This window comes from Camelus ferus, chromosome 5 (assembly GCF_009834535.1).
Source record: "Camelus ferus isolate YT-003-E chromosome 5, BCGSAC_Cfer_1.0, whole genome shotgun sequence".
NCBI classification, from domain to species: domain Eukaryota; kingdom Metazoa; phylum Chordata; class Mammalia; order Artiodactyla; family Camelidae; genus Camelus; species Camelus ferus.
This window is the reverse complement of record NC_045700.1, coordinates 10,333,272-10,344,193: the sequence shown is the minus strand read 5'-3', so window position 1 is coordinate 10,344,193 and position 10,922 is coordinate 10,333,272. Positions and strand designations below refer to the sequence as shown.

Here is a 10,922-nt window from a genome sequence, read left to right as displayed (position 1 = left end):
GGACAGGCTACTCTTAAGGTCCCCTTTGACACTATTGGTGGGAATGTAAAATGATAGCCTCTGTGGAAAACAGGGTGCCAGAGCCTCATAAACTTAAAAATGGAATTAACATATTATGCAAGAATTCTGCTTCTGGGTGTATACCCAAAAGAATTGAAAGCAGGGCCTTAAAAAGATATTTGTACGTTCATATTCATAGCAGCATGATCATAATAGCAAAAATGTGGAAGCAACCTAAGTGCCCATGAACAATGGATGGCAAAATCTGCTATATTCATACAATGGAATATTGTTCAGCCTTAAAAAGGAAGGAAATTCTGATGCATGTTAAAATATGGATGGACCTTGAGGACTTTATGCTCAATAAAATAAGCCGGTTGCCAAAAGGAAAGTCCTGTATGATTCCACTTACATGAGATATGTAAGAGTAGTCAAAATTATAGAGACAGAATGTAGAATGGTGGCTGCCAGAGAGTAAAGGGAGGGAGGAATGGAGTTATTGTCTAATGGATATAGAGCTTCAGTTTTACAAGATGAAGAGTTACGGAGATGGACAGTGGTGATGGTTGCACAACGTTATGAATGTATTTAATACCACTGAACCATATACTTTGAAATAGTCAAGATGGTAAGTATTACGTGTACTTTACCACAATGGAAACACACACACACACACACACACACACACACACAAACCATCAGATGCCCTATAATCCATCGTTCCCTGGGTGCTTACCGCTGTGTTTATTTCCTGTTCATCCCCTAATCTAGTCCCAATCACCCACCCCTTGGAGGCCTCCCAAACTTCACTGGGACCTTTAGAATGCTTGGTCCATCATCAGCAAATTCCCCGCACTCTCAGGCATCCACAGACCTTTTCTGTAAAGAAACAATGAGTAAATATTTTAGGCTGTCTGGGCCAGACTGTCTCTGTCCTCCCTACTCACTTCTGCTCTTCTAGGTACAAAGCAGTCATAGACAGGGTGGAATGGGCCTGCGTTCTAATAAAACTTTATTTACAAAAACAGGTGGCGAGCTGGGCTTGGCGCACAGGCAAACTGACCCCTGACCCACTCATAGAGCTGTTAGGAAAGAGGTGACAGACGTGACGCTGCTCTGTGGGCTGTACAGTGTGGATTACTTAGGAGGAACTGGGAGGCCGAGGCTACGGTAATAAAAATCAAGTTCAGAACCCCGGGCCAGCAGAGAGCGCTTCCAGACAGGAAAAGACATGGACCTGGCCGTAAAGACCTGGCATAGGCTCTGATGGGGCTCTGCCATAGGCCGCCTCCTACCCCACGCGGAGTCGTTGTTTCCTCCAGGGCTAAACGGGATGATCAAGCTGTTGAGTGAAAAGAAGAGCTAGCCAGCATTCCTCAGACCAGGCCAGGGGCTGCAGGTCGCAGACGGTCCCCAGCGTTCACTCGGGGAGGAGCCTCAGGCGCGGGCCTGAGCAGCCAGTGGGTTCCTCCCTGCGCCATCGGCCCCGCCCCCGAGCGTCCCGCCCCCCGAGTGTGATCTGCTCCTGGCCCCGCCCTGAGCCCCGCCCCCGGGCCACCCCAGAGCCCCGCCCCCAGGGCCGGCCAGCGTGCTTTGCGCCCGGCCCCGCCCCGCCCCGCGCACGTGTTTGGCGTCCGGGGGCTGCCGCAGAGGAGGAGGTGAGCGGGCAGAGCGCGGCGGGTAGACGTTGCGGACCTGGAGCGGGCTCCGTCCATTGCCTGTTCCAGCAGCGGGGCGTAGCCTAGGGGCCCTGGCTTGGAAGCAAGGGTCCTGCAGCCGGTCCTTGCTCAGCCGCCTGCGTGGGGTGCGGCACCGCCTCCGGGACCGGCCCTGGAGCGCGCGGCCTTGTGGCTGGGGGGTCCTGGGGCTTTGGCACCTTCGCTAGGACCCTTCCTTTCTCGGCCTCACTTTCCTCTGGCAGAAAGGCCCTAGTGATGTGACTCTTTAGGAGACTTTAACACAGGCCGAGCAGTACGCAGCCTTCCTGTTTGCAGCAATTTATTTCCTGATTAAACAGTTTTCACAGAGAGGAAGACAGTAAGCTTCAACCCAGGTTAAGTAATTGTGAATTTTTACTGAAATATTTTCGAATGAAATAATAGGATGCTGCAGTTGTTTCAAAATAAACCAGTTGGAGGCAGGTACGGTTGGGAATAGAGACAAAATGAGATTGGCCATGAGTTGATAATGATTGAAGTTGGTTAATGATATACTGTTTTGTGTACTTTTCTATATGTTTGTAATTTAGCATTAAAAATATTCTATAATGAAAAATTTGTTACGGACGTCTGACAGCCTGTGTTCAAATACTGGGCCTGTATGATGTGCTAGGACTGCAGTGACAGGAACTGAGTGGCAGAAATATATTTTCTTGTATTTCTGGAGGCTAGAAGTCTAAAATCAAGATGTTAGCAGGGCTGGTTCCCTCTGAGGCCTCCCCCATGGGCTTGTAAATGGTCACCTTCTGGCTTGAGTCCTCATGGTCTTTTCTCTGTGCCTATGTCCTAATCTCCTGTTCCCGTAAGGACACCAGTCATATTGGGTTAGGGCTGTCGACTGAAAAACTGCACAACCTTGAAGTTGAGAGTTGTGTCTTAATCAGTGGACATTTCTGAGAACTTAAGCCCGGGATGTGGCCTCTCAGATGGCTCTGCAGTACTGATCCAAAGAGGCAGGGGAGGAGCCAGGATAGATAGGAGTTTGGGGAACAAAAAACATAATTGGTACATCAAAAGGTTATTGTTAATGAAAGAAAACCAGATATCTGAAGTTAAGGAATTTAGCACTTTTCTATTTATGGGAAGGTGCAAAAGTCTGGGCTCATTGAAATCATTCCCTTGATAGGCACCTTAACTATCTAGGGTTCGTTCCCATCCTGAGTTCCTCCAGGGTGCACTATTAGGGGTGGGGCTGTTGTCTTGTCTCTGTCCTGAATTCCCTCCGGCTCACTGTCAGGTCCGTGTGGCTGATGACTTGATGGCTGCAGCATCCTTTGTTTACTGATAAGGCAGGCAATATTTTTCATTCACAGGGCCTACCTATCCTAATGACCTCATCTTAACTTATTTACCTCTCTAAATATCCTGTCTGTAAACACAGTCACAGTGTGAGGTACTGGGGGATTTCAACATACGAATTTGGAGGGACACAATTCAAAAGTCCATCACCCTGCCACCTTCCTAATTGAGGATTTTGACCAGTTTACTCAGACTGTCTGTGCCTCAGTTCTCACTGCTTTAAAATAGGGACAATAGTAATAGGTCATGGAGTTGTAAAGATTCAGTTGTTAAATAATATATGCAAAGCTCTCAGAACTGTGTCTAGCATATACTACTGAATAATCTGAACTTGTGTCTCATCGTAGTCACTGTGGGACGAATTGTGGAGGGAGGGAGTTGAGTGCTTAGTACTGTGCTTAGCCATGGGAATAGCCACAGCCATTGCTCCACAGGGTGTCTGCTTCTGTGCTGGACACTGTCTTTTGTGTGTCCATTTGTTCAGCACAGACACCCTGGTGTGGGCCATTGTCACGTGCGCATTTGGCAGAAGGTCAAGCGCAGAGCTAAAGCTGGGCCTGGATCTCAGGATCCGGAGTCCATGCGCTGCACTGCCTCAGTGAAAGAGGATGTGGCCCTGGGCCCTGTTCAGTGTGCAGGCAGACCCAGGGAACTGGCAGCTGACTTCTCTTTCTCTTGGCCCAGGTTTCCAGCGGTTGCAGCATTCATGGCAGGGCCCCTGTGGCGAGCCACTGCATTTGTGCAGAGACACAGAACGGGCCTGTTGGTGGGCTCGTGCGCAGGCCTGTTTGGGGCTCAGATATCTTACCACCTCTTCCCAGATCCTGTGGTCCAGTGGCTGTACCAGTACTGGCCTCGGGGCCAGCCAGCGTCGCTCTCCCCAGAGCTGCAGAGGCTCTTCCAAGAGGTGCTGCAGGACATCGGCGTCCCCTCAGGCCATCGCTTCGTGGCCTTTACCACCTTCACCTTCCAGCCTGTGAGTGCCGGCTTCCCGAGGCTCCCTGCTGGGGCCGTGGTGGGCATCCCCGCCAGTTTCCTTCCAATCACTGACACCGAAGAGCCTGTGGTCGTCCATGGGCAACAAGTGGACTGGCAGAGCCCGGCAGGTGCCCGGCTGAGAGATTCCCTGACCCTGTCCCATGCCGCCCAGAAGTTCGCCCTGGCCAGGGAGGTGGTGTACCTGGAGAGCAGCACAGCAGCCCTGCAGGCCCTCCCGGCCCCCGCTTGCCTGGTGGGCACCTGGGCCCTGGGCGTGGGGGCCAAGCACGCGCTGGGGCTCTATGGGGGCCCCATGAACTTACGGGCTGCCTTCAACTTGGTGGCAGCGGTGGTGGGCTTTGTGGCCTATGCCTTCTCCACCGACTCGCTTACTCACGCCCTGGAAGCCTGGCTGGACCGCCGCACCGCGTCCCTGTCTGCAACCTACGCCCGGGGCGGAGTGGAGTTCTACGAGAAGGTCCTGTCGGGCAACCTGGCCCTGCGCCGGCTCCTGGGCAGGCCTGGAGAGAAGCTGTATACGCCCAGCGGGAACGTCGTTCCCAGACACTGGTTCCGCATCAAACATTTACCCTACACCACCCGCCGGGACGCTGTGCTGCAGGTGTGGCGGGCGACGCTCAACCCGGGCGGCTCCTGAGGCCCCAGCTCAAGGACAGCTCCCGCTTGTGCAGGTACCCCCCTGCCGCTGACTCTGGGGGACACTCTGGGGGCCTCTGCGCCCACAGCCCAGTGGCGGAAGACTCCCAGGCTCTGGAGTTAAACAGCCTGATTTTACCCCAACCCACCACTTAGGATCTCAGTGACCTTGGACATCGCCCTTTGTGACTCTGAGCCTTGGTTTCCCCTCCTGTAAAGCGGGGCTGATGTAAACTACCTGGGAGGGTTACGCGCTTATACAAGATCATGAACATAAGGGCCTGGGAGGAGTGCCAGAAATGCACGGGAAGTCCCTCCTTGTTGGTCTTTGAATAGTGAGCTGTGGGGCTCAGATCACATCTCACCACCAGGGGTGTTTGCGGTATGTGAACACTTTCTTATAGCGAGGAATCACCCCAGAGTAGAAGGAAATCCCAGTTTCCTTCTACTGTGGTAGAGAGTCAAAGCTTTGAGAGGCCAAGAGAAGCTGGTGTGGACCCAGGAGCCGGGTAATGGGAGCTCGAGGTGGGGCTTTGAGGGCTGTGTATCCAGGGCAGGTGACACACTTGGAGAGGGCCAGGCGACCAGCAGGGCTTGGCGGGGCCCCCAGAGAGCCCTTGGGCCTGAAGGGGAGGGAAGGAGTTGCTGGAGCCTGGCGAGACCTGTGGCGTGGTGACCTCCTGGTAGGAGCTCTAGCCGAAGGAGGGGAAGGAACAAGCCATCAAAACAGGCCCTGCAGGAGGGAGGCTGCTGATACCAGCCCCAAGCTGGCAGCCTCTGGGGCACAGAGCTTGATGAGGGCCTGGAGGATGGTGGTGGGGGCAGTGAGGGGAGGTGGAAATGGGCCAGCTTGGCTCACAGGGGCCGGTGAGGAGAGCAGAGGGGTGGAGGTGAGCAGTGTGCCTGGCCTGGTGTCGGGACCCAGGAGAGGCTGCAACCTTGTCAGGCCTGTTTCCCTCGAGGCCTCTGGTGGTGGATAGAGCAGACCCCACAGGGCAGGTGGGGAGAGTTGTGATGAGCGCGCCAGCTCACATGGCTGTTCTTGTATTTTCGCTGGTGGTTATGGTTTCCCTGCAAGAGATGAGTTCAGGCCTGGTGTCAGCGCAATTCAGGGCAAAGGGATTAGGCTGCTCCGAGGAAGGGTGCAAAGCTGTCTGGGGAGGCCTGCTCAGTGCTCAGTGGTGGCCCACAGTCCCTGCAGAAGACCATGCATGGAGGGAGCAGCTGGGGTGGCCCACCCTCCTGCCTGGTCCCTGACAGCAGACTGGCACTCAGTGCTCCGGCCCTACTCTGTGCCAGCCTGGGCGGTCCCCGCCCTGGGCCCAGGCAGGTGAGGTCAGAGCGCCATGTGTGTCAGGCTCTTGGGGCAGCACTGGGTACAGGCTTGATGAATGTATAGGTGGACGGATCGGTTAGCGAGCAGGTAAACGAGTCTCCGCTCAGGAAGAGACCACTTCAAGGGCCCTCTGGGTGTGTCACCCAGCTGCCGCCACCACGTGGGATGGATTCCTGGCTGCTGAAGGGCAGTTTGGGGCCTGAATTTGGTGAGTGCCGCCAGCTAACCCCTCTCCACCCCCACCCCCACTACTCAATACAGGTGGTCCTGCTGCTCTGTTCAGATGGTGAGGTGAGGGAGCCCCAGCGTGGGGGTGGAGGAGGCCACCCCCTGAAACGGCTGCTCTCTTGGCTCCCCCTGCAAGTCACAAACTCTGTCTCCACTCATGGGCTGTTCCCAGACCCGACATGTGCTTTCTGTGGCCCAACTCCAACCTCCCCACGTTCTGCACATCCCTGCTTCACGGCTCAGGCCCAGCCGTTACCATCTGAAGCCCTCCCACCGCTGTCCTGGCAGGCAGGCAGCAACTCTGGCTGAGAACTTGCTTTGGGCTGGGCCATTCCTCCCTTCCCACCATCCTACCTGGTGGCTAAACCAGTGCCCAGCCTCCCCAGGCAGTTCCTCACATGGGCTTCCTGGCCATTCTCCCCACCTCTCCTCGCTCTTGGAAGTGCAGATCTGACTGCGTTCTTTCCTGCTTCAGACCTTTTGCAGGCCTCCCCTGGCTTCTGGCTAAAGCCACATCTCCAAGCCTGGGCATGCAGGCTGGGTGACTGTCCTGCTACCCTCTTCCCCTACTCTGTGAATTCTGGCCTCACAAGCACTTTGGTTCCTTCATCTCCCCCCACAGGCCTTCATCTGGACTGCTCTCTGCTGGCCTGCCCTTTGCTCCGTTTTCAGTGCTCCTCCTGCAGGAAGTCCTCAGGGACTGACTCCATTCCCCTTCCCCATTCCCTTGCTGTTAACTGTAATTAAGCAACTACATTGGCTTAGCATCTCCTCTGCTGAAATGTACTCTCTCCAAGGGCAGGGTTGTGTGACCAGTTACAGCTTTGCTGAGGCTCTCCACGACGTTTGTGAATAAATGAACGAGGCTCTTAGGCCACAGCGGACACAGGCCTGGCCCCTTAGAGTCTCCTCTGAGCAACTACAGGAAAGCTAGCTAGGCACCCTGGGCGAGGCCCTTATGGGTCATATGTGACCCTGTCCTGTCTTCCCAACTTGGGACTTTCTAAGGACATGGCCTGGCACCAGTCTTCCAGGACTGCTGACTTCAGTGGAGAAACCGGGACACTTGTGGGTCCCTTCCTTTAGGGCACAGATTACTACCCAAGGCACCAGGGGCCCCCCAAATTTTGTGATACTTTGTACCCCTGAAAGCAGCTCAGGGATTGATCGCGGAAAGGTGGAAAACCACGTTCTAAGGCTTCGCAGATGGGCCAGGTGGCGGCAAGTTCCCCTGTAAATGTTGCCCTGCATCCTTCCCTCCCAGATGCCTGCTGCGGGCCTCGGTCATCAGTCTCTGCCTGGATCCCTAGAGAATGTGTTCTGTTGAATTGTGTCCCCCACATGTTCAGAACATGAGGAGTGGGGTCCCAGAGTCATGGTGCTGGCAGGGGCCCTGACCATCCCTGACCCTTGTCCCCACCAGCCAGTGTTCACAGCACCAGGCCCCATGCATCCATGCCCGGAGCTGGGCGCATCCTTTTCTCCATGTGTGCACATATCATAGACTGGGTCCAGAATGGATGCGTGGGTCCTCGCCCAGGGAGACCTCCTGCCCGCTACATCGTTACAGTACTGTTTACAGGATCCTTTGGGGGCACCAGACACTGCTAGGTTCTTAGAGATATTTTTTAAATCTCCCCAAATTGGAATATGTAATTGGTAATGTTATTTTGATTTTGCAGGCAAGCAAATAGCACAGAACGGTAAAGAAATTTTCCCCAAATCATAAAGCTTTCTAAGTGGCAGAACCAGGATTAGGAGCTGGCAGTCTGGCTCCAGATCCCAATCTCAAAACCCTGCATTTATACTGTCCTATTTATCCTGAGGGTTCCTTGGTTCAAACTTGTACTATGGACTGTGTAATCTTTCTCTGGTTAGAGAGACTTTCCTGCTTAAATGCTGGTTAAAGGTGACTTTCCAGATCACCTCTTTTATCAGGAAAAAAATGGTCACCGAGCAGAGCCTTTTGGAACTGCCAGGGAAGACCCTTTCTGCTAACTGAAGAGGAAGGGGCCACCTAATCTGTCATATTTAGCGCTGAGGTGGCAATGGGGTGGAAGTGGGGTGTTACAGAGCCCGGCTGAGGACAAGGGGACCTCAGGAGTCAGAGAGAGAACCTAGACTGGGCAACCAGTTACGGGTTCAAATTCTGGTCCTGCCACTCTAGCAGAGTGATCTGGAACAGGTGATTTTGCACCTCTGATTCTGAGTGTCCTATCTGTAACATGGGGACATTGATATATATCTTACAGCATTGTTTTGACAGTGAAAGTAAAATGAAATTTGCAAAATGTGAATCCCAGAGAGGGTTTATAGTAAGTTTTTAAAGAAGACTGGTTCCTAAATGTTAGTGGTTTTAGGTGGTACAAGTACCAGGGGGCTCAGGTCTTGGAGTTGCTTCCGAAATACCAGCAGTGTGTTGAGGCCGGACCCCCCGCCCCACCGGGAACTCCCTGCTGCCTCACACGGGTCTCCTCTCAAGGCTTTCAGAGCCCTGGTGCAGGTGGTTCTTTAGGTTGCTCTCAGTTGACACCTTTTGGGAAATTACTTGGCAGCAGCTGAGAGCAGAGGACCCAGGTGGCCCTGGGGGAGAAGACATCTCTGCATCTCTGTACCTGCAAGTGCCATCTTTAAGGAGAAAACTGCATGACGTCACCGTTTCAATAACTTGACATGTATATTAATAAACGGAATTCAGTCAAAAAAAAAAAGCACTGGAGAAGAAGACATTAAATGGGAGATGGCCTTTTACACCTCCTATACTGGTCATTTTTAAGTACTAGAGCATTCAGCATTAGTGAGGTGGTAGGGAAATCGGTACAAGCATGCGCTCTTGGTACATTTGTGGCAGGCAGCCTCCAAGGTGGTCCCCAGTGATCTCAGCTCCTGGTATTCTCAGTCTTGTGTTGTCCTCTCCCCTTGTTCCAAAACCATAGATTCTGACAACTGTGACCATGTTATGAAAGAGTGTGACTTCTGTCTTGCTGGCAGACTATTATCTCCTCGGACATACGCTTTGGTGAAGCATGTTGCCATACTGGAGAGGCCCACGTGGCAAGGAACACAGGGCAGCCTCTGACCAACAGCTAGCTATGCAGGGAGGCCCTGAGTTCGACAGCCCACAAGGGACTGAGTGCTGACAACAACCATGTGAGCTTGGAAGAGAATCCTTCCCCAGATTTTCAGTTGAGACCCTAGCCCCACCCGACACCTTCACTGCAACCTATGAGACACCTTAAAGCAGAGGACACAGCTGAGCCATGCCTGGATCCCCACCCCCAGAAACGAGACAACAAATGTGGATTTTATTAAGCCACTTTGTTTTATGGTCATTTTTAATGCAGCAATAGATAACTAATACACATTATCAATTCGCATATTTTTAGAAAGCAATTTAGGAGCACTTGACATGATCATAAAACTACCTTTTGATCCAGTAACTTGAAGCCTAGAAATTTCTCCTGAAGCTATAACAGCAGAAACTAAATCATATGCCCCAAGATGTATATAAGAGCATTACCTATAATTCAAAAAAATAGGGATAATGGAAATGTTGAAAAAACAATGACTTAGGAAATTTGGGTATATCCATTTGTTGACTATTGTTCAGTCACTAAAAAGTATAATTATGAAGACTATGGTAGAAACATGTAGAAATATTATAAATATCAAATTTTTTAAAAATACGAAGTACAACATGCATGAGGGCTGCAGTAAATACGGTAAGACCTGGAAGGAAATTTGCAAAATTTCTGAAATTCAAAATTTCATAACAAAGTAATTCTATCGGAATTTTGAATGGCATTATTCATTCGATACATACAAGGACATACCACTCTATATGTCTATATACAGGTATGAAGGGGTCCTCAGAGAGGGTCCGTGGACCCACTCCCTCCCCCTGCATCAAGGTGACAGATCTTGGCATCACTGCTTTTGGCTCTGTATCCTTGGGGTGGGGCCAGCCTTCTGTCTGTCAGTGTCTGTGGCGATATGAAATGTGCTGCTCAGATCTGCTGTGGGAGCAGAATTGACTGACAGTCCCAGCTGTTGTTTCTCTAGATGTACGTTTTCCCTGATGCCATGCCTCTCTGGCTGATTTCAGGCAGTGATCGATCATGGGGGCAGTACTCATGCAGGCCCATTCTGGCGAGCTGTGCGACTCCCGCAGTGGATGACCGTGGCTCAAGGATTCCCCAGTGTCCTGCGCAGACCTTTCGTAGAACTGCTCTGAAGTCAGAGACCCTGCCTACCCAAGCCTCCTTCCTTCCTGCCTCCTTCACAGGTATCAGACCTGCACTGTGCTTCGAAGGCTCTCCCCACATTCTTATGTTCCCTCCTCCTTTGTCCTTCACAAGCATTTCCTCCAACACACCTCTTACCCAGGTAACCCTGTCTCGGTGTCCATTTCCCGGACGATCTGAACAAACACAGTTACTCCTCACTCAGTCAGGGCTATGTGAGGTCCTGGGGACACACCCTGCCCCCATGGAGCTTGCAGTCCTGCAGAAGAGACTCTCTGACAAGAAAACCTGCAGTGACAACAAAGTGACCTCAATGCAGTGAAGATGGAAGGGCCAGATTAGCGTGGAAGCACAGGGCAGGACACCTAACTCAGCCTGAGATGGAAGGTGGTCAGAAAGGACTTCCTAGAAGAGAGGACCCTGTTGCTGAAGCACCTCAGTGTGAGCTGAAAGAAGCCAATG

At 52.3% G+C, this 10,922-nt stretch overlaps 1 protein-coding gene across 2 annotated transcripts; it reads left to right on the top strand.

Moving 5' to 3' along the window:
- Window positions 1-1,553: 1,553 nt before the first annotated feature.
- TMEM177 (transmembrane protein 177) lies at window positions 1,554-8,967 on the top strand. 2 transcript variants are annotated; one of them, XM_032479299.1, is made up of 2 exons: window positions 1,554-1,658; window positions 3,702-8,967. In XM_032479299.1, the coding sequence occupies exon 2, from the start codon at window positions 3,724-3,726 to the stop codon at window positions 4,651-4,653; it is 930 nt and encodes a 309-aa protein (XP_032335190.1). In that variant the 5' UTR covers window positions 1,554-1,658; window positions 3,702-3,723; the 3' UTR covers window positions 4,654-8,967. The 2 variants fall into 2 exon arrangements, with proteins under 2 accessions (XP_032335190.1, XP_014420500.2); XM_014565014.2 differs by lacking the exon at window positions 1,554-1,658 and adding an exon at window positions 1,669-2,053.
- The last annotated feature ends 1,955 nt before the right edge of the window (window positions 8,968-10,922 follow it).